At 54.3% G+C, this 23,720-nt stretch overlaps 2 protein-coding genes across 2 annotated transcripts; both read right to left on the reverse strand.

Annotated features, from left to right (window-relative positions):
* Positions 1–1,074: 1,074 nt before the first annotated feature.
* Positions 1,075–12,230, reverse strand: LOC144952028 (uncharacterized). Its single transcript, XM_078882419.1, has 10 exons — positions 12,088–12,230; positions 7,991–8,286; positions 7,187–7,335; positions 6,184–6,568; positions 5,843–6,060; positions 4,952–5,022; positions 3,091–3,599; positions 2,823–2,988; positions 2,577–2,725; positions 1,075–1,116 (listed from the first exon to the last, which is right to left on the reverse strand). Exons 2-10 carry the CDS (start codon positions 8,045–8,047, stop codon positions 1,075–1,077), a joined length of 1,746 nt encoding a protein of 581 aa, XP_078738545.1. The 5' UTR covers positions 8,048–8,286; positions 12,088–12,230.
* LOC144952029 (uncharacterized) lies at positions 12,084–20,897 on the reverse strand. The gene is made up of 3 exons (XM_078882420.1): positions 20,793–20,897; positions 13,121–13,970; positions 12,084–12,269 (listed from the first exon to the last, which is right to left on the reverse strand). Exons 2-3 carry the CDS (start codon positions 13,946–13,948, stop codon positions 12,084–12,086), a joined length of 1,014 nt encoding a protein of 337 aa, XP_078738546.1. The 5' UTR covers positions 13,949–13,970; positions 20,793–20,897.
* Between the last annotated feature and the right edge of the window lie 2,823 nt (positions 20,898–23,720).

Below are 23,720 nucleotides of genomic sequence, written 5' to 3' on the forward strand. Positions count from 1 at the left end.
ACCCGGCCGCACCAGGGTCGCAAACGGCTACCCGTACCCGGCCGGGTAGGGTACGGGTATCGGGTACCCGGTTGCGACCTCTGATGGCCGGCACCACGCCCGGCCGCCTTTGTCTCCCTGGCGGCGATGTTTACTACACGCCGCGCCGGGGTGAAACTCATTTGAGGCCGAGTCGACTTAGGGAGAGGCCCAGAACCGATTCTGATGATTGGAGAGGAGCGTAGCGCTGACCACAGAGTCTCACAAAGACACCCACACACACACACAGAAGTAACAATGCCACATTGCCGGCAACAACATCATCAACATGATTATCAACACTATGAGACATCTCCTTTACCAGTGGCAAAATATAGTAGTAGGTTTTTACCCTTTAAACTGGTACAAAACTGACACCTTTATACAAGGCATCATGTTTGCAATAACCACAACACAAGCAGTCAAAATGCAAACAAAAATAAACAACTCTGATAATGATAATGATATGCACTGTCCTTGAAGTTGATTGGTCCACACCCGAGACAGCTTTCCTTAGAGCCTAGTCTCCATTGGTGTTGGACCAGATGACGCCAAAAGGCGCACAACTCAAAGACAGCGCACTATCAGAGTATTGAGAGCTCGAGGTTAAGCATTTACACTATGAGACATCTCCTTTACCAGTGGCAAAATATATACTCTGATAGTGCGCTGTCTTTGAGTTGTGCGCCTTTTGGCGTCATCTGGTCCAACACCAATGGAGACTAGGCTCTAAGAAAAGCTGTCTCGGGTGTGGACCAATCAACTTCAAGGACAGTGCATATCATTATCATTATCATCAGAGTTGTTTATTTTTGTTTGCATTTTGACTGCTTGTGTTGTGGTTATTGCAAACATGATGCCTTGTATAAAGGTGTCAGTTTTGTACCAGTTGAAAGGGTAAAAACCTATTACTATGATTATCAACAATTATGTTGCACGCGTGTTGAGCTTCTTTCTCTCCGTACGTAGCCAACCGTACTAATCGGAGGAGCGGTGGGCGGGGGAGAGAACAGCAAACTAAACACAACAAAAATCAGCGTCAAAGAAATGAGTTCGTCAAATCTCGACGACGATTTCAAAGTTCGGAGCTCCCTGTGGCTTAATAACATCGGGAGGGAAGAGAGCGTTCCAGACGGCCGCAGGAGCCGCGTCTGAAAGTGCCGCCCGACGAGGCGGCGGTGACCACCACCACCACCTCCACCACCTCCACCACCACTACCACAACCAGATCCACCATCACCACATCCACCACCATAACCACACCAACCACCACCACCTCCACCGCCTCCACCACCACCACCTCCACCACCTCCACCACCATCACCGCCACCTCCACCACCACTACCACCTCCACCACCACCACCTCCACCACCACCTCCACCACCGCCACCTCCACCACCACTACCACCTCCACCACAACCCACCACCTCCACCACCGCCACCTCCACCGCCACCTCCACCTCCACCACCTTCACCACCACCACCACCACCACCACCTCCACCACCACCTCCACCACCACCTCCACCACCACTGCCACCACCACCACCACCTCCACCTCGCCACGAGATAATTGACGTGCGGTGCTTGTGGGACTGTGATTCAGCATGAGTGACGGCAAGCGGGCGGGGCGGGGGGTGCAAATGCAGGTCACACACCCCCGTAACGCCACGCTATGGATCATCGGCAAGCCGATTAAAAGCAGCATTCCTTCCCCCCACCCCTCCCCCCCAACTATTATTCTTATTAGTAGGATCATTAATCTAATAATATGGATAATTCGCACGAATTGGGAATCATTATTTTTCGTGATCCTTTGTGTTTGTTTTACCGTGCAAGCCGCCGCCGCGCTTTTGAAAATTTGAAACTGGCCCAGGGATGGAGCGTGCGGGGATGTTGAACTTCTATACACTATACACTACTATAAACTATACACTACACCATACACTACACGATACACTACAATACACTAGTGCTGTACTAGTATACTACGAACCCACGACCTCCTGTACACCAGGCGAGGTAGTCAACATCTCCGAGCCACCGCCACCACCGCCCCCCACCACCACCACCACCACCACTTCCCCCACCACCGCCCCCACCACCACCACCCCCACCACCGCCACCACCACCACCGCCACCACCACCGCCGCCACCACCACCTCCCCCCACCACCACCGCCCCCACCACCACCGCCCCCACCACCACCGCCCCCCACCACCGCCACCCCCACCACCGCCACCACCACCACCGCCACCACCACCACCACCACCTCCCCCACCACCACCGCCCCCACCACCACCGCCCCCACCACCACCACCACCACCACCGCCACCACCACCCCCACCCCCATCACCACCACCCCCACCACCACCACCACCACCACCGCCCCCACCACCACCACCGCCACCACCGCCCCCACCACCACCACCGCCACCACCGCCACCAACCGCCCCCGCCACCTGCCACCACCACCACCCCCACCACCACCACCCACCACCACCGCCACCACCCCCACCCCCACCACCACCACCACCCCCACCACCACCACCCGCCTCACCTTGATGGTGTACAGGGTGTAGGGGTGCGAACCGGTGCCCCGGTGCTCCCGCGCCGTCAGCGTGCCCACGATGCGCAGGTTCTGGATCGTCTCCAGCGCTTCGGGCGGCGAGGGCGGCAGGTTCCCCGTCGTCGTCGGCAGGTGCGGGACTTCGCAAGGCGCCGCCGGTACAGCGCCACCACCACCACCACCGCCACCACCGCCACCACCGCCACCACCCGCCACCACCACCGCCACCGCCGCCACCACCACCGCCGCCCGCAGCAGCGTTCAGGGCCGTGGGCGACGCCGGCGAGAGACGGGCGACGGTTGGCAGGGGCTCAACCGCCGACGGAGCCGGAGCCGGCCCGGCACCGTGGGGTCTGTCGTCCGGGGCCGCGCCGTCGTCCGGCGAGACCGGCGGACTCCGAGCCTTGGGGAGCGGCGGCCGCGGCGGCCGCGCCGGTCGCTGCGGCGGCGGCGGCGGTCCGTCCGAAAATCCCAAATCGCTCCAACTCCGGCTCTTCCACCGCACGAAGTGGAAGATGTTCGAGGTCTCTTTGTGAGCGCCAAACGACGACGACGCCGAAGCCGCCGCCGACGACGCCGAAGCCGCCGCCGCCGGTGCAGAAGAAGAAGAAGAGGCGGCGGAGGACGCCGACTGATCGGGGCACGAAGCGCCAAACTTCTTGGCGGTGAGCGGGCTGAGCCTGGCACGGAAGAAGCCGTGTCCGCCGCCCACGCACCGCGCCGGGCTCTCCGGAGACGCCGGGCCGACGACGGCGACGACGTCGCTCCTCCCGTCCGCGCCGCCGAAAATCAGCGGGCGGCCGTGCGGCCGCGTGGCAACGCCGGAGCGGCAGCGGCCGGGGCCCACGGGCCGGCCGGGGATTCTCGCGGCGAATCGGCGGCGGCGGTCGGTCGGGGGCGACGGTCGGTCGGCGGCGACTGGAGCCGGCGAGTCGGGAGGACGCCGGAACGCCGATTCCGGGGCGGCTGGGTGCGCCGGGCTGCCGCCCACAGGCAGCTGCCGCTGGGAATCCGCTGTTTTGTCGCCGGGAAAAGGGGTACGGAGACTATTCTTGGTTGTTTGTTTGTTTGTTTTTTTTTAGAGTTTTTACGCCGGGAAAATAGGGGTCCGGTAGATGTAGACGCTCAAGCCGAGCGGGTAATGGTACTTTGATAGCTGCGTTGTGCGACGTTTCGCGAGTAATTACAACCAGCATCATCACTACACTATACACACTGTACACTACACTATACACTACACTATACACTAGTGCTGTGGTTTTTTACCCTTCTATCTGGCAACAAAACTGACACTTTTTTTACAAGGAGTCATGTTTGCATAGACCACAATACCTGCAGTTATAATGCAAACAAAAAAATATAACTTTCATAATGTATGCACTGTCCTTGAAGTTGATTGGTCCACACCCGAGACAGCTTTCCTTAGAGCCGAGTCTCACATGGTGTTGGACCAGATGACGCCAAAAGGCGCACAACTCAAAGACAACGCACCATCAGAGTATGAGAGCTCGGGGTAATGCATTTACACCATTGGAACCTCATTTGCCAGTAAAAAATATGATAATAGTTTTTTTAACCCTTTTATCTGGCAACAAAACTGACACTTTTTTTTTTTACAAGGAGTCATGTTTGCATTGACCACAATACCTGCAGTCGTAATGCAAACAAAAAACACAACTCTGATCATGTATGCACTGTCCTTGAAGTTGATTGGTCCACACCCGAGACAGCTTTCCTTAGAGCCTAGTCTCACATGGTGTTGGACCAGATGACGCCAAGAGGCGTCCAACACCATGTGAGACTAGGCTCTAAGAAAAGCTGTCTCGGGTGTGGACCAATCAACCAAAGAGTTCAGCTTAGTTTATCACCAAAACACAAAAACACATTCCTGCGGAGGGAGCTGGTAGGAACGTTGGGTTGCTCGGTCAATGGCCTGCAGGGTCAACGGAGGCGTGGTGTATTCCGCAAATATGGCCGACTGTGAGGGCGGGCACAAGCCGGCGTGAGTAGGTGAAACGTTGAGTTTTATAAGGGCACCACGGGGTGACCAGCCCCTCCCCACCCAGCCCCACCATCCCCTCCCCACCCAGCCCCTCCCCACCCAGCCCCATCCCTCCCACCCTCTACCCAGCCCCACCCTCCCCACCCAGCCCCTCCCCCACCCCCCCAGCCCCACCCTCCCACACAGCCCCTCCCCACCCTGCCCACCCAGCCCCATCCCCACCCTCCCCTCCCCACCCAGCCCCTCCCCACCCAGCCCCTCCCCTCCCACCCCCCACCCAGCCCCCACCCAGCCCCTCCCCCACCCCCCCCCCAGCCCCTCCCCCCAAACCCCTCCCCCACCCCCCCAGCGCCTCCCCCCTTACCTGGTGACTCCTCGTCGCTTCCCAGAGAGAAGAATTCGGCCTCCTCCGCTTCGTCCAATCCGCTTGCAGCGCTGGCGGGGGGGGATGTGACGCGGGCAAAGGTAAAGGTGCCGCTCCCCTCCCCACCACACAGTGTAGCCTGCGCAGGCTGTTGGGGCAAGTGCTGCCGTGGCAGAATTATTTAAAATTTTAAATTGTGATTATTTTCACTGCTATGAATTTCCATGTGATGATGATGATGATGATCCCACTTTTGCCGGGCTGTCATTTGTGGGAGCAGGTCGCTTCTGCAAAAATAATTTTAATATCTCAGCTGGGCTTTACCTGGTATACCAGGCGAGGTAGTCAACATCTCCTAGCCACCGTGATGATGATGATGATGAGAGAGACACGCAAACTCCAAATATACAGCAGCAGGCGTCGTCAGGGTCGGGATCGAATCGAACCCACGACCTCCTGTATACCAGGCGAGGTAGTTAACATCTCCTAGCCACCGTGATGATGATGATGATGAGAGAGACACGCAAACTCCAAATATACAGCAACAGGCATCGTCAGGGTCGGGATCGAACCCACAACCTCCTGTACACCAGGCGAGGTAGTCAACATCTCATAGCCACCGTGATGATGATGATAATGAGAGAAAAAGACACGCAAACTCCAAATATACAGCAGCAGGCGTCATCAGGGTCGGGATCGAACCCACGACCTCCTGCACACCAAGCGAGGTAGTCAACATCTCCGAGCCACCGGGGGCGATGACCCAGGGCCCCCTACTGGACATCATCGGTTGCCCCCCCCCCCCTTTCCACGCATCTCCGATCAGCGCGATCAACGTACGTGCAGACGTACAATACGAAAAGAGCTTCATAGCTCATCGGATTGCCGAACCTGCAGCGCCGCGCAGGGTCGACCGCCTCTTCCACCATCTGCTCCGTCGCCTGCACCTCCAGCGACGCCGCCGCCGCCGCCACCTCTCGCCGTCCACCCGGCGGGGTCAACGCCGAGGGGGTCAACGCCGAGGGGGTCAACGCCGAGGGGGTCAACGCCGAGGGGGTCAACGCCGGCCCTCCGGCTTCACGGCCGCCCGGCGACTCGCCGATGGTCATCTCGCACGGCACCGACCGCGAGCGGCTCAGCGGAAGTTTCTCCGCCTGCAGCTGCTGCTGCTGCTGCTGCAGCTGCTGCTGCTGCTGCTGCAGCTGCTGCTGCTGCTGAGTGGTGGAAGCCACCGGGTCAAACGTTGCCGCCGTTGCCGCCGTTGCCGCCGTTGCCACCGCCGCGTCGTCACGCTCCCGGCTACGGCGCGGCGCCGATGCCGATGCCGGTGCCCCTCCCGGCGGAGGATCGGTGAGCTCCGGGACGCCGGTGGTAGTGGTGGTGGCGGCGGCGTCGCTTTCGTCCGTCACGATGACGCTGATGGAGGAGCGACGGGAGGCGTGGTGGCCGTGGTGGTGGTGCTGGTGGTCGTGGTGGTCGGCGGTGTTGGCGGGGGGCTCCCGGTGACCTCCGTCGGGGGTCACCGGCGGCGACGGGGGTCCGGCCGGTGCCGTGTCCGGGGCGGGGTGATGCATCAACATGACGATCATCTGGTTGATCCAGTCCGGGTCGGACATCCTGCGAACGTATGGCGGTCATTTTCAAGATACGAGAATATCTAGGATTCATCTTCTTGGTTCTTTCGGTCACGTAGAAGACAGACCTGGTCTTCACCTGAGGACGGCTGCTTGCGTTGTGGCCGAAACTTCGTGAGAATTATTTTATTATGTTTTATTTTTATTATTTTATTATTTCCCTTCTATGTGACTTTACCGAAATAACCAAGAAGATGAACCCCTGCAGTCACGAAAGAAGCTTTAAATCGAAATTTTATTGTTTTATTTTTATTATTTTAATATTTTTATTATTTTATTACTTTTTATTTTTATTATTTTATTATGTTTTATTTTTATTATTTTATTATTTCCCTTCTACGTGACTTTACCGAAAAAACCAAGAAGATGAATCCCTGCAGTCACGAAAGAAGCTTTAAATCGAAATTTTATGTTTTACCTACATGGTGACTTTACGGAAAAAACCTACGAATATTTGACTTTTCACTCACACAGAGAGAAAAACACGCGAACCCCAAACCGCACAACGACGGACATCGGTCAGGACCGGGACGAAAAAACCTGGCGACGCGGACGGGCACGGCAGCTGCCCCCCTTCCCGTTGTTGTTATTGGCGCTGCACCTGTTGAGGGTGGGCAGCAGGACATTGCAGGTGATGAGTTCGCGGACAATGGCGCGTCCGGAGCGAGTGGACAGCGTCGGCGGGGGCACGAGCGTGGAGAGGAGAAGCTCCACCATCGCGCGCGTGTAGTTCGCCTGCAGCAGACGGCTCTGCAAGTGGCGGCAAAGCGACGACAAACAACGAGGATGAGATAGTTGACGATTACGATATACTATGCACTGCACTATACACTACACTATACACTGCACTATACACTACACTATAGACTAGACTATACACTAGACTATACACTACACTACAGAGGTGTGGACTAGAGTCATGTGACTTGGACTCGAGTCAGACTCGAGTCATGAATTTGATGACTTGCGACTCGACTTGGACTTGCATAACAATGACTTTGTCCCACCTCTGCTACACTATAGACTACACTATACACTACACTATACACTACACTATACACTACACTATACACTACACTATACACTAGACTATACACTACACTATACACTGCTCTACGATACACTATACACTACACTATACACTACTATACACTACACTATACACTACTCTACACTACACTATATACTACACTATACACTACTCTACACTACACTATATACTACACTATATACTAAACTAAACAATATAAATACAATACACTATACTATACACTACTATATACAACAATACTAGACACTATACTATACACACCACACACACTCCACCACACACTCCACCACTCACTCCACCACACACTCCACCACACACGCTCCACCGTCACATCCCACGACGCCCCACCGGCACCTGTGCGGCGGTGTGCAGGGGCTGGTTCTCGGCGTAGGCCTCGGCGATGCGCGACATGGGCTGCTCGCAGCCCGAGTCCTGGGCTCCGGCGGGGCGCGCGGGTTCCCGTGTGCCTGTGACAGGTGGTGCCGGTGGTGCCGGTGGTGGTGGCGGTGGTGGTGGTGGTGGTGCTGGTGCCGGTGGTGGTGGCGCTGAGGAGGCTCAATCGCGCCAAACGGAATGTCTCCAGGTGCGAGCTGGCAAGGCGCAGCACCTGCCGGGCCAACTCCACCCCATCCACCGCTTCCACCCTCCTCCTGTCAAGGTGGTGGGGGGGGGTGGGGGGGGGGGTGGTGGGGGGGGGGGGGAGGGGGTGGGGGAGGGGGTGGTGGGGGGGGAGGGGTGGTGGGGAGGGGTGGTGGGGAGGGGTGGTGGGGGGGGGAGGGTGGTGGTGGGTGGGAAGGTGGGAGGTGGTGGGGGGGGAGGGGTGGTGGGGGGAGGGGGGTAGTGGTGTGGGAGGAGGGTGGTGGGAGGTGGTGGGGGGAGGAGTGGGGTGAGGGGGGGGAGGTGGGTGGGGGGGGGAGGTGGGTGGTGGGGGGGGGAGGGGGTGGTGGTGGGGGGGGAGGGGTGGTGGGGGGGGGGGAGGGGGTGGTGGGGGGGGAGGGGTGGTGGGGGGGGGAGGGGTGGTGGGGGAGGTGGGGGTGGTGGGGGGGGGGAGGGTGTGGTGGTGGGGGGGGTGGTGGGGGGGGGGAGGGGGTGGTGGGGGGGAGCATTAGTGACTCTCCGCCAATAATAGAGATGTTAACTACCTCGTTTGGCATGCAGGAGGTCGTTGGGTTCGATCCCGACCCTGACGCCTGCTGCTGTATATTTGGAGTTTGCGTGTCTCTCTCGTCATCATCATCACGGTGGCTAGGAAATGTTAACTACCTCGCCTGGTGTGCAGGAGCTCGTGGGTTGCCTGATTCTGGCCGGCCGCTGAAGATTGAGACCGGTTCCAAAGTATCAAATTTGGTCTGGAGAGCCAACCGGCTCACGGACCAGAGATGGATGTTCATAGTCTCTCATTGCAAGAGCGACGGACGGAAGATTTGTTTTAGACCAGGGGTGGTGAACCTTTTATCTGCCAAGGGCCATTTGGATATCTGTAACATCATTCGCGGGCCGTAAAAAATTATCAACTTCAAAATTAGCCCGTTGTTATATTTGGTCAAACATTTCATTAACTCAACTCTAATGTGATGATGGCTGGAACTGCTTCTCTTTTGCGAGGCGTGTGATTGATGTTAGCTGCTGGTGTTGATGATGTTGCTACTCGCAACTGCTTTTCCCAGGTTTGCTCCTAGAATTTGAACGTTCTTGCTGCGTGTGTTTTCTTGATGTGGATTTCACACCTGATGATGATTGCTTGTGTTGCAATCGAAACGTCGTGAGAATTTTATTGTTTTGTATTTTCATCATTTTATTATTTCCCTTCTACGTGACTTTACCGAAAGAACCAAGAAGCATTTCAGCTAAAAAAAAATTCTTGCTGTGGATTTCACACCTGATGATGATTGTTTGTGTTGCAATCGAAACGTCGTGATTTCTTTCATTTAATATTTTTGCTACCTACATGACTTCACCAAAAGAACCAAATAGTATGGCTCCCTTCAGTCATGAAAACTTCAATTCTAGTCCGAAAGTTGTCTTTGAGGCAGCCCTGTTCTTCACCTGAGGACAGGCTGCTTGCGTTGTGTCCGAAACGTCGTGAGAATTTTATTATGTTTTATTTTAATATTTTATTATTTCCCTTCTACGTGACTTACTGTTTTTCATTGTTCCCAGTGAGCTCTTTTTCCAGAGATGGCTTTGCCCATCACAAATGATGGCTCGCACGAAGTGGGCTCATCATCATCATCACGTGGAGATTCATCGCAGCCGAATGCTCTAAAACGCGTGATTCTAAAATGTGGGGGAGAAAAACCGGGGGACCCAGAAAAAAAAAAGTCCACGCGACCACGGCGAGAGAGAGGGGAGGGAGACGCGCAAACTCCAAATACACAGCAGCAGGCGTCAGCGTCGGGATAGAACCCACAAGCTCATGTGTACCCGGCGAGGTAGTCAACATCTCCTAGCCACCGTGATGATGATGAGAGAGAGACACGCAAACTCCAAATACACAGCAGCAGGCGTCAGGGTCGGGATAGAACCCACAAGCTCATGTGTACCCGGCGAGGTAGTCAACATCTCCTAGCCACCGTGATGATGATGAGAGAGAGACACGCAAACTCCAAATACACAGCAGCAGGCGTCAGGGTCGGGATCGAACCCACGACCTCCTGGATACCAGGCGAGGTAGCTAACATCTCCTAGCCACCGTGATGATGATGATGAGAGAGACACGCAAACTCCAAATATATATCAGCAGGCGTCAGGGTCGGGATCGAACCCACGACCTCCTGGATACCAGGCGAGGTAGCTAACATCTCCTAGCCACCGTGATGATGATGATGAGAGAGACACGCAAACTCCAAATATATATCAGCAGGCGTCAGGGTCGGGATCGAACCCACGACCTCCTGGATACCAGGCGAGGTAGTTAACATCTCCTAGCCACCACGGCTGCCCTAACACATAAGCGGGTGTGCTTTGCAAAGTGAAAGTTGGGTCAGTAATTCACTTGAGCCTCTTACACCTGAACCAAATGACCTAATTTATGGACTTAGCCACCGATTTGGGAGAGGCGCGTGGGTTTGGGGTCACAGCGAGTACGCGGTGTGGGGAAGCAATGGTACGGTGCAGAATCACCAACACCACCACCGCCACCATCAACATCATGACTTTGATCCGAATTCTCACACCAACAAAAGCCCACCCACCCCTCTCTATGAAGCCCTTAACTCAGCCATTCACTCAGCCACCCACTCAGCCACTCAGCCACCCACTCAGCCACCCACCCACCCACTCAGCCACCCACCCACCAACTCAGCCACCCACCCACTCAGCCACCCACCCACCCACTCAGCCACCCACCCACCCACCCACTCAGCCATCCACCCACCCACCCACTCACCCACCCACCCACTCACTCACTCACCCACCCACCCACTCACCCACCCACCCACTCACTCACCCACCCACCCACTCACCAACCCACCCACCCACCCACCCACCCACTCACTCACCCACTCACTCACCCACTCACCCACTCACCCACCCACTCACCCACTCACCCACCCACCCACCCACTCACTCACTCACCCACCCACCCATTCACCCACCCACCCATTCACCCACCCCACCCACTCACCCACCCACCCACCCACCCACCCACCCACTCACCCACCCACCCACCCACCCACCCACTCACCCACCCACTCACTCACCCACTCACCCACCCACGGCGCATGAGGTGGGGTGGAGTGGGGTGGCCGGCACCCACGCACCGGGTACTCAATTGAGGCCTAGGCGACCTCATCAACGTTTTGTTGTTACCAGGTAAGTCCCTGCTGAGCTCTATATGCACACGGAAGCTCTTTTTTCGGAAGCAACCTGGCCAATCAGAAAAGAGGACACGGAGAAAAACTCCACGCGACCACGGGGAGAACACGCAAACCTCCAAATATACAGCAGCAGGCGTCAGGGTCAGGATGGAACCCACGACCTCCCGCATACCAAGCGACGTGGTTAACATCTCCTAGCCACCGTGATGATGATGATGAGAGAGACACGCAAACTCCGAATATACAGCAGCAGCCATCAGGGTCGGGATCAAACCCACGTCCTCCTGTATACCAGGCGACGTGGTTAACATCTCATAGCCACCATGATGATGACGATGAGAGAGAGAGAGAGACGCAAACTCCAAATATACAGCAGCTGGCGTCAGGGTCGAAATGGAACCCACGACCTCCTGTGCACCAGGCGAGGTAGTCAACATCTCCTAGCCACCGTGTTGATGATGATGAGAGAGAGACACACAAACCTCCAAATACACAGCAGCAGGCGTAGTCAGGGTCGGGATCGAACCCACGACCTCCAGCGCACCAGGCGAGGTAGCCAACATCTCCACGTCAACCGTGGCGCCCTGGGGAGACGTACGTACGAACGCACCGCACCGCACGGCCGCCACTCACCTGAACTCGTCGGCCATCTGCAGCATGGCGCTGCGCACGAGCTGCGGGAACTCCTCGTCGGGGCTGACGCGGCGGTACCACGCCAGGATGAAGTCGCGCACGATCTTGTCGACGGTGCCCTCCATCTCCCTGCGGAGGTCCTCCTCCTCCTCCCCCTCCTCCCTCTCCTCCCACACCTCCCACTCCACGGAGTCGTCCGAGTCGTCCGAGTCGGGGTCGTCGTCGTCGGCGTCCGCGTCGTCGTCGGCGAAGACGCGGAGGGAGAAGAGGTGGGAGGAGGAGGTGGAGGAGGTGGTGGAGGTGGTGGTGGAGGTGCGGGAGGTCGCCCCTGGCAAGGTGCGGCAGCGGCGCGGGGGAGCGGGTCGCGAGCGGGAGCCGGCGGTGGGCAGCGTCTGCGAGCTTCCTCTTATGACACCACCGCCGCCACCACCAACACCACCACCACCACCACCACCGCCACCACCACCACCACCACCACCACCGCCACCACCACCGCCACCACCACGATCGCGGACAGCAACTCCACCATCACGTACACTACCACCTCCACCTCCTCCTCCTCCACCATCACAAACACCACCACCTCCACCACCGCCACCCGCCACCGCCACCACCGCCTCCACCGCCACCACGGACAGCAACTCCACCATCACGGACACCACCTCCTCTGCCACCACCTCCATCACGGACACTACCACCACCACCTCCTCCTCCACCTCCACCATCATAACCACCGCCACCTCCACCACCACCACCGCCCACCACCACGATCGCGGACAGCAACTCCACCATCACGGACACCACCTCCTCTGCCACCACCTCCACCTCCTCCTCTTCCACCATCACAACCACCGCCACCTCCACCTTGAGCAGATCCTCCATCACCTCCGTTCCAAGTGGCTTCAGCAACACCTCCCAGGCGTCGTCTCAAAATGCCGCCACCACGGACACCACCTCCACCTCCCCCTCCTCCATCGTGAACGGCTCCTCCATCTCTGCACGGAGGGGGTCCTCCTCCATCCGCAGGCCTCACGGCGACTCCGCCCCGCGCACCTCCGTCAGCAGCGGGCCCCGCGACCCGCGTCCAACCTCCCACTCCGTCGTCGTCATCGTCATCATCTCCCGCATCGAGTCCAACAACGGCACCATCATCACCACCGCTCCCTTCGCGGACAAACTCCCGGCCGTGACCTCCGCAAAAGCCACCGGTTCCATCGTGACCTCCTCCTCCTCCACCTCCTCCTCCACCTCCTCCTCCTCCACCTCCTCCTCCTCCTCCACCTCCACCTCCTCCTCTGTCGTTTCCACCACCGGCCCCCGCGCAGGACCCACCGTGGCCCACGGCCTTCGAGTCGCACCGACGGCCTCCTCCCGTCGCCCGGACGGCCCCCTGCCCGGGCCGCTGGCGGTCTCCCGGGCCGAACAGGAGCTCCTGGAGCCAGGCGAGGTAGGCCGGAGACGCGGGCCGGGTCGGCCTGCGCCGCTGCCGCGGCAGCGAGGGCACGGCGGGCGGCGCCGGCGCCGGCGTGGCCGCGACAGCCGGCGTGGCCGAGAGGCGGGACGCGGCCCAGCGTCCGAGTGCGAACGCCGTGCCGAGGGCGGGCGGCACCCACCAGGCGCTGAGCGCGCAGTAGCACGGCGCCAGCAGCAGCAGCAGCAGGAGGAGGAGCAGCAGCGGCGGAGGCCGATGATGATGATGATGATGATGTTGTTGTTGGTGATGTTGGTGATGTTGTTGTTGTTGTTGTCGGGTAAGCGCCGGAACCGGCGGGGGACGCTGCGGCCTGCTGCTGCGGTCGTCGGCGGGATGCATCGCTGGCGCCGCCGCCTCCGCCTCCTCCTCCTGCGCGTCACTACGCATCCCTCATGGCGGGTCGGCGAGTCTGCGAGCGATTCGATGAGTGGGGAGCCGTGTCGCAGCGTTGAGGGTCAATGCGTGTGGCAGAGGTCGCAAACGGGTTTTGATTCCTTACCTGTACCCGTACCCGGCCGCACCAGGGTCGCAAACGGGTACCCGTACGTGACTTTACCGAAAGAACCAAGAATATGAATCCCTGCAGTCACGAAAGCTTTAAATCAAAATGTAAACAATCTTTTTCATATGTTTCGGCTTGGGTCTAATTGTCCACGCTCAACTGACGTTGGCTGTAAATCACCACGGCCCCCTTACATTATGGCGAGCTTTGCGGTCACTTCTTGGAGTTCTGCCATTACTCGTACGGTACATTTCACTAAAGCGCGTTTAAAAAAAAGTTATTTTAAATATTACTCATTTCAGACGCGACCTGGTCTATCACAAATGACAGCAGCGCACTCGAAGTAGTGGATTATCATCATCATCGTCGTCGTGTGCGAATTTCCAGCAGCAGCCGAATACTCTAAAACGCGTGACGTTGATTATAAATGTGGAGGGGGAAAAACCGGAGGGCACGTGACCACGGGGAGAGAGACACGCAAACTCAGAATATACAGCAGCAGGCGTCAGGGTCGGGATCAAACCCACGACCTCCTGCATACCAGGCGAGGTAGTTAACATCTCCCAGCCACCGTGATGATGATGATGATGAGATAGAGACACGCAAACTCCAAATATGCAGAGGGCGTGTCTCTCTCTCTTATCATCATCACGGTGGCTAGGAGATGTTAACTACCTCGCCTGGTATGCAGGAGGTCGTGGGTTTGATCCCGACTCTGACGATGCCTGCTGCTGTATATTTGGAGTTTGCGTGTCTCTCTCTCTCATTATCATCATCATCATCATCACGGTGGCTAGGAGATGTTCACTACATCACCTGGTATACAGGAGGTCGTGGGTTTGATCCCGACCCTGATGCCTGCTGCTGTATATTTGGAGTTTGTGTGTCTCTCTCTCTCATTATCATCATCACGGTGGCTAGGAGATGTTAACTACCTCGCCTGGCATATAGGAGGTTATGGGGTCGATCCCAACCCTGATGCCTGCTGCATATTTGGAGTTTGCAGTGTCTCTCTCTATCTCTCTTACCATCATCATCACGGTGGCTAGGAAATGTTCACTACCTCGCCCGGTATACAGGAGGTCGTGGGTTCAATCCCGACCCTGACGATGCCTGCTGCTGTATATTTGGAGTTTGCGTGTCTCTCTCTCTCTCACCCCGTGGTCGCGTTGATTTTTCTCCGGTTTTCCCCTCCACATTTAGACTTAGCATCATGCGTTTGGAGTAATTGGCCGCTATGAATGTCCACGTGATGATGATGATAATGACGAGCCAACTTCGTTGAGCGATAATTCGTGATAGCCATGTCGTTTCTGAAAAGGGGCTATTTGGCTCTGTGAGCATTAACAAGAAACAATAAAACGTAGTTTAGTTTTCAGTTTAAATGGCGGAGGCGGGTTAATGACACATTCATATTTACGGGATCTAACCCAAAAAAAAACCTTTCTGATGGAGTAACAGCATCAGTGGCTTCAACATATCTGCAGCAGTAGTAGTAGTAGCAACAGTACATACAGAAACTGCATCAGCAGGTATAATACTGGTTGGAACCTCCTGGTTACACCAGCCCACAGGGGATTATTGTGTCCGTCGTGTAGGGAGGGGTGGGGCTGGGTGGAGAGGGGAGGGTGGGGAGTTGCTGGGTGGAGCGGAGGGGAGGGTGGGGAGGGGCTGGGTGGGGAGGGTGGGGAGAGGCTAGGTGGGGAGGGGAGGGTGGGGAGGGGCTAGGTGTAGAGGGTGGGGAGGGGCTGGGTGGGGAGGGTGGGGCTGGGTGGGGAGGGAGGGGCTGGGTGGGTTGGGAGGGTGGGGCTGGGTGGGGGGTGGGAGGGGTGGGGCTGGGTGGGGAGGGTGGGGCTGGGTGGGGAAGGTGTGGAGGGGCTGGGTGGGGAGGGTGGGGCTGGGTGGGGGGTGGGAGGGGTGGGGCTGGGTGGGGAGGGGCTGGTCACCCCGTGGTGCCCTTATAAAACTCAACGTTTCACCTACTCACGCCGGCTTGTGCCCGCCCTCACAGTCGGGCATATTTGCGGAATACACCACGCCGCCGTTGACCCTGCAGGCCATTGACCGAGCAACCCAACGTTCCTACCAGCTCCCTCCGCAGGAAAATGTGTTATATTCAGTGCCGAATTATCCTAACAGCAAAAGTAGCTACATATGCTACGGGTCCCACACTTTCAAGGGCCCAGCACTAAATGCTTTCAAGCTATCAATTCCAGTTTAGTGATTCTGCACTTGCTCTATTACTATAGTACTATACCGCCTTTCAACTTTTATGAACGACCTGGTGTTTTAAGTTCAGCAATTTGTCGTATTATCCGTCTGTATAGCAAAATGCAAAAAGACAATTACTTTACTATGCAAGTAAAAAAAATTGTGTTTTCACATTTACGGTTTTATTTTAGTTAGGGCCCCCTTTATAACATTTGTGCAACAGGTCCCGCGCTTGCTTCATCCGGCACTGATTATATTAGTGCTTTGATACTGGCAAAAGAGTTCCCATGTTGTAGGTATGACATACAATACTGTATGTTATTCACAGCATCAGCAGCAGATGAACGGCATCAGTTGGGAAAAAAAGCAGCAGTAACAGCATCAGCAAGAGTTACACACGTTACATTCACAGCAGCAGTAGTAGCAGCAGTAACAGCATCAGCAGTAGTAGCAGCAGTAAAAGCAGCATCAGCAAGAGTAACACACGTTACATTCACAGCAGTAGTAGCAGCAGTAACAGCATCAGCAGCAGTAACAGCAGCAGTAGCAGCAGTAACAGCATCAGCAGTAGAAGCAGCAGTAGCAGCATCAGCAGTAGGACTGGCGTTACATTCACAGCAGTAGTAGCAGCAGCAACATCATCATCAGCAGCAGTAACAGCATCATCAGTATGAATAAAGTTACATTACAGCAGCAGTAGCAGCAGTAACATCAACAGCAGTAGGAATGACGTTACATTCACAGCAGCAGCAGCAGTATCAGCTGTAGCAGCAGTATCAGCAATAGCAGCAGTAACAGCATCAGCAAGAGTAACACACATTACATTGACAGCAGTAGCAGCAGTAACATCATCAGCAGTAGTAGCAGCGGTAACAGCATCAGCAGTAGGAATGATGTTACATTCACAGCAGCAGTAGCAGTAACAGCAGCAGTAGGGATGATGTTACATTCACAGCAGCAGTAGCAGTAACAGCAGCAGTAGGAATGATGTTACATTCACAGCAGCAGTAGCAGTAACAGCAGCAGTAGGTGCATCACAGCTGCAGCAGCAGCAGTAACACTACCTCTATAGCTCTACAGTAGCAGCAGTAACACTACCTCTATAGCTACACAGCAGTAGTAGCAGCAGTAACACTACCTCTATAGCTACACAGCTGTAGCAGCAGCAGTAACACTACCTCTATAGCTACACAGCTGTAGCAGCAGCAGTAACACTACCTCTATAGCTCTACAGCAGTAGCAGCAGCAGTAACACTACCTCTATAGCTCTACAGCAGTAGCAGCAGCAGTAACACTACCTCTATAGCTCCACAGCTGTAGCAGCAGCAGTAACACTACCTCTATAGCTCTACAGCAGTAGCAGCAGCAGTAACACTACCTCTATAGCTCCACAGCTGTAGCAGCAGCAGTAACACTACCTCTATAGCTCTACAGCTGTAGCAGCAGCAGTAACACTACCTCTATAGCTCTACAGCTGTAGCAGCAGCAGTAACACTACCTCTATAGCTACACAGCAGTAGCAGCAGCAGTAACACTACCTCTATAGCTACACAGCAGTAGCAGCAGCAGTAACACTACCTCTATAGCTCTACAGCTGTAGCAGCAGCAGTAACACTACCTCTATAGCTCTACAGCTGTAGCAGCAGCAGTAACACTACCTCTATAGCTCCACAGCAGTTGCAGCAGCAGTAACACTACCTCTATAGCTCTACAGCAGTAGCAGCAGCAGTAACACTACCTCTATAGCTCCACAGCTGTAGCAGGAGGTGCAGCAGTAGTAGCAGCAGCAGCAGTAACACTACCTCTATAGCTACACAGCTGTAGCAGCAGCAGTAACACTACCTCTATAGCTCTACAGCAGTAGCAGCAGCAGTAACACTACCTCTATAGCTACACAGCTGTAGCAGCAGCAGTAACACTACCTCTATAGCTACACAGCTGTAGCAGCAGCAGTAACACTACCTCTATAGCTACACAGCTGTAGCAGCAGCAGTAACACTACCTCTATAGCTCTACAGCAGTAGCAGCAGCAGTAACACTACCTCTATAGCTCTACAGCTGTAGCAGCAGCAGTAACACTACCTCTATAGCTCTACAGCTGTAGCAGCAGCAGTAACACTACCTCTATAGCTCTACAGCAGTAGCAGCAGCAGTAACACTACCTCTATAGCTACACAGCAGTAGCAGCAGCAGTAACACTACCTCTATAGCTCCACAGCAGTAGCAGCAGCAGTAACATTACCTCTATAGCTACACAGCTGTAGCAGCAGCAGTAACACTACCTATATAGCTCTACAGCAGTAGCAGTAACACTACCTCTATAGCTCCACAGCAGCAGCAGCAGTAACACTACCTCTATAGCTCTGCAGCTGTAGCAGCAGCAGTAACACTACCTCTATAGCTCCACAGCTGCAGCAGCAGCAGTAACACTACCTCTATAGCTCCACAGCTGTAGCAGCAGCAGTAACACTACCTCTATAGCTCTACAGCTGTAGCAGCAGCAGTAACACTACCTCTATAGCTCCACAGCTGTAGCAGCAGTAGTAACACTACCTCTATAGCTACACAGCAGTAGCAGCAGCAGTAACACTACCTCTATAGCTCTACAGCTGTAGCAGCAGCAGTAACACTACCTCTATAGCTACACAGCAGTAGCAGCAGCAGTAACACTACCTCTATAGCTACACAGCTGTAGCAGCAGCAGTAACACTACCTCTATAGCTCTACAGCAGTAGTAGCAGCAGTAACACTACCTCTATAGCTACACAGCTGTAGCAGCAGCAGTAACACTACCTCTATAGCTCTACAGCAGTAGTAGCAGCAGTAACACTACCTCTATAGCTCTACAGCAGTAGCAGCAGCAGTAACACTACCTCTATAGCTACACAGCTGTAGCAGCAGCAGTAACACTACCTCTATAGCTCTACAGCAGTAGTAGCAGCAGTAACACTACCTCTATAGCTCTACAGCTGTAGCAGCAGCAGTAACACTACCTCTATAGCTACACAGCTGTAGCAGCAACAGTAACACTACCTCTATAGCTCTACAGTAGCAGCAGCAGTAACACTACCTCTATAGCTCTACAGCTGTAGCAGCAGCAGTAACACTACCTCTATAGCTCTACAGCTGTAGCAGCAGCAGTAACACTACCTCTATAGCTACACAGCAGTAGCAGCAGCAGTAACACTACCTCTATAGCTACACAGCTGTAGCAGCAACAGTAACACTACCTCTATAGCTCTACAGTAGCAGCAGCAGTAACACTACCTCTATAGCTCTACAGCAGTAGCAGCAGCAGTAACACTACCTCTATAGCTACACAGCTGTAGCAGCAGCAGTAACACTACCTCTATAGCTACACAGCAGCAGTAGCAGTAACACTACCTCTATAGCTCCACAGCAGTAGCAGCAGCAGTAACACTACCTCTATAGCTCTACAGCTGTAGCAGCAGCAGTAACACTACCTCTATAGCTCTACAGCTGTAGCAGCAGCAGTAACACTACCTCTATAGCTACACAGCTGTAGCAGCAGCAGTAACACTACCTCTATAGCTACACAGCTGTAGCAGCAGCAGTAACACTACCTCTATAGCTCTACAGTAGCAGTAGCAGCAGCAGTAACACTACCTCTATAGCTCCACAGCTGTAGCAGTAGGTGCAGCAGTAGTAGCAGCAGCAGCAGTAACACTACCTCTATAGCTCCACATTTGTAGCAGTAGGTGCAGCAGTAGTAGCAGCAGCAGCAGTAACACTACCCAGAGCTCCACAGCTGTAGCAGTAGGTGCAGAAGTAGTAGCAGCAGCAGCAGTAGCAATACCTCTATAGCTCCACAACTGTAGCAGTAGGTGCAGCAGTAGTAGCAGCAGCAGCAGTAACACTACCTCTATAGCTCCACAGCTGTAGCAGTAGGTGCAGCAGTAGTAGCAGCAGCAGCAGTAGCAATACCTCTATAGCTCCACAGCTGTAGCAGTAGGTGCAGCAGTAGTAGCAGCAGCAGCAGTAACAATACCTCTATAGCTCCACAGCTGTAGCAGTAGGTGCAGCAGTAGTAGCAGCAGCAGCAGTAACAATACCTCTATAGCTCCACAGCTGTAGCAGTAGGTGCAGCAGTAGTAGCAGCAGCAGCGGTAACAATACCTCTATAGCTCCACAGCTGTAGCAGGAGGTGCAGCAGTAGTAGCAGCAGCAGCAGTAGCAATACCTCTATAGCTCCACAGCTGTAGCAGGAGGTGCAGCAGTAGTAGCAGCAGCAGCAGTAACACTACCTCTATAGCTCCACAGCTGTAGCAGTAGGTGCAGCAGTAGTAGCAGCAGCAGTAGCAATACCTCTATAGCTCCACAGCTGTAGCAGTAGGTGCAGAAGTAGTAGCAGCAGCAGCAGTAACACTACCTCTATAGCTCCACAGCTGTAGCAGGAGGTGCAGCAGTAGTAGCAGCAGCAGCAGTAGCAATACCTCTATAGCTCCACAGCTGTAGCAGGAGGTGCAGCAGTAGTAGCAGCAGCAGCAGTAGCAATACCTCTATAGCTCCACAGCTGTAGCAGGAGGTGCAGCAGTAGTAGCAGCAGTAGCAGGGGTTGAGGCTGGTCCCGTAGCGAGCGAGTGAGCGATGCCGAGGGTGGTGGTGGTGGAGAGACCTAAAGATTTTGAATCCACCCGCGGCCATCTTGGTAAGGGGGTCGCTGTGCAGATGACGTCACCCGCAGTGGTCAACGGCTTGGCGAGGCACCCCCCCCGCCCCCTCCCCCCTGACCCCTCGTGCCCCGCCCACCTCACGAGAGCCCCTTAGTAAGATGGCCGCGCGGTGGCGTTGATCGAGTCGGGGCTGACGTCAGAGCGGGCCGGCGGTCACGCGGGAAGGAATCGCTGAGGTGTGGAATCGAATTCACGGAGTGACGATTCGGGAATCGGATTCGTTATTTATTTATTGTGAAATCCGATAATCTAAAAAGCTCTTTATTACAAGTTCCCAGTCAGGAGGCATGGGGGTCAGAAAGTTATAAAATAAAAAAACGCAATAAAAAGACATGATGGTGATTTAAAGGATAGGAAAGGTAAGCAATTAACTTTTAACAAAAAATATATAAATAATACTAAACTATGTTCTTTTTTTGTAAATCTTACCAAATAAGGCCCCACTGAGCTATTAGGTTTTTTTTATGAAGAAGCAACCTGGCAATCACAACATATAGCTCAGCAAAGTGGCTTAGTATGTTGGTTCATCATCATCAGAGTGACTTAACATGGCGGTTTATCACCATCAGAGTGACTTAACATGGCGGTTCATCATCATCAGAGTGACATAACATGGCGGTTTATCATCATCAGCGAGACTTAACATGGCGGTTAATCATCATCAGAGTGACTTAACATGGCGGTTTATCACCATCAGAGTGACTTAACATGGCGGTTTATCATCATCAGAGTGACTTAACATGGCGGTTAATAATCATCAGAGTGACTTAACATGGCGGTTTATCACCATCAGAGTGACTTAACATGGCGGTTTATCATCATCAGAGTGACTTAACATGGCGGTTTATCATCACAGCCTGATAAGCTCCCCCCCCTCTCCACCTCCCTTCAACTTGCTTATAAGGGATTACATCTTGAATCATTGCTTCACTTGATGCAGCTAATTCGGCTGTGACGGTCCCACCTGATGATGGAGACTTGTGTTGCCTCCGAAACGTCGTGAATTTTATTTTGTTTTGTTTTATTTTACTTTCATTAATTTTAATGTTTTTACCTACGTGACTTTACCGAAAAAAAAAAAAAAATCTGAGAATATGAATCATCAGAGTGACTTAACATGGCGGTTTATCATCATCAGAGTGACATAACATGGCGGTTTATCATCATCAGAGAGACTTAACATGGCGGTTTATCATCATCAGAGTGACTTAACATGGCGGTTTATCACCATTAGAGTGACTTAACATGGCGGTTTATCATCATCAGAGATACTTAACATGGCGGTTTATCATCATCAGAGTGACTTAACATGGCGGTTTATCACCATCAGAGTGACTTAACATGGCGGTTTATCATCATCAGAGATACTTAACATGGCGGTTTATCATCATCAGAGTGACTTAACATGGCGGTTTATCACCATCAGAGTGACTTAACATGGCGGTTTATCATCATCAGAGTGACTTAACATGGCGGTGTATCACCATTAGAGTGACTTAACATGGCGGTTTATCATCATCAGAGAGACTTAACATGGCGGTTTATCATCATCAGAGTGACTTAACATGACGGTTTATCATCATCAGAGTGACTTAACATGGCGGTTTATCATCATCAGAGTGACTTAACATGGCGGTTTATCATCATCAGAGTGACTTAACATGGCGGTTTATCACCATCAGAGAGACTTAACATGGCGGGTTATCACCATCAGAGTGACTTAACATGGCGGTTTATCACCGTCAGAGTGACTTAACATGGCGGTTTATCATCATCAGAGAGACTTAACATGGCGGGTTATCACCATCAGAGTGACTTAACATGGCGGTTTATCACCGTCAGAGTGACTTAACATGGCGGTTTATCATCATCAGAGAGACTTAACATGGCGGTTTATTACCATCAAAGAGACTTAACATGGCGGTTTATCATCATCAGAGTGACTTAACATGGCGGTTTATCACCATCAGAGTGACTTAACATGGCGGTTTATCACCATCAGAGTGACTTAACATGGCGGTTTATCATCATCAGAGTGACTTAACATGGCGGTTTATCACCATCAGAGAGACTTAACATGGCGGTTTATCATCATCAGAGAGACTTAACATGGCGGTTTATCATCATCAGAGAGACTTAACATGGCGGTTTATCACCGTCAGAGTGACTTAACATGGCGGTTTATCATCATCAGAGAGACTTAACATGGCGGTTTATCACCATCAGAGAGACTTAACATGGCGGTTTATCATCATCAGAGTGACTTAACATGGCGGTTTATCAACACTTATGAGCCCGTCTTGATACCGGTAACACATTCCTGCGGAGGGAGCTGGTAGGAACGTTGGGTTGCTCGGTCAATGGCCTGCAGGGTCAACGGCGGCGTGGTGTATTCCGCAAATATGCCCGACTGTGAGGGCGGGCACAAGCCGACGTGAGTAGGTGAAACGTTGAGTTTTATAAGGGCACCACGGGGTGACCAGCCCCTCCCCACCCAGCCCCACTCCTCCCACTCCCCACCCAGCCCCACCCTCCCCACCCTCCCCACCCAGTCCCACCCCCCACCCAGCCCCACCAAGCCCCTCCCCACCCAGCCCCTCCCCACCCAGCCCCACCCACCCTCCCCACCCAGCCCCTCCCCACCCTCCCCACCCACCCTCCCCACCCAGCCCCACCCACCCTCCCCACCCAGCCCCTACCCACCCTCCCCACCCAGCCGCTCCCCACCCAGCCCCACCCCTCCCATTTTTGG

This window comes from Lampetra fluviatilis, chromosome 65, assembly GCF_964198595.1.
Source record: "Lampetra fluviatilis chromosome 65, kcLamFluv1.1, whole genome shotgun sequence".
Classification (NCBI taxonomy): Eukaryota; Metazoa; Chordata; class Hyperoartia; order Petromyzontiformes; family Petromyzontidae; genus Lampetra; species Lampetra fluviatilis.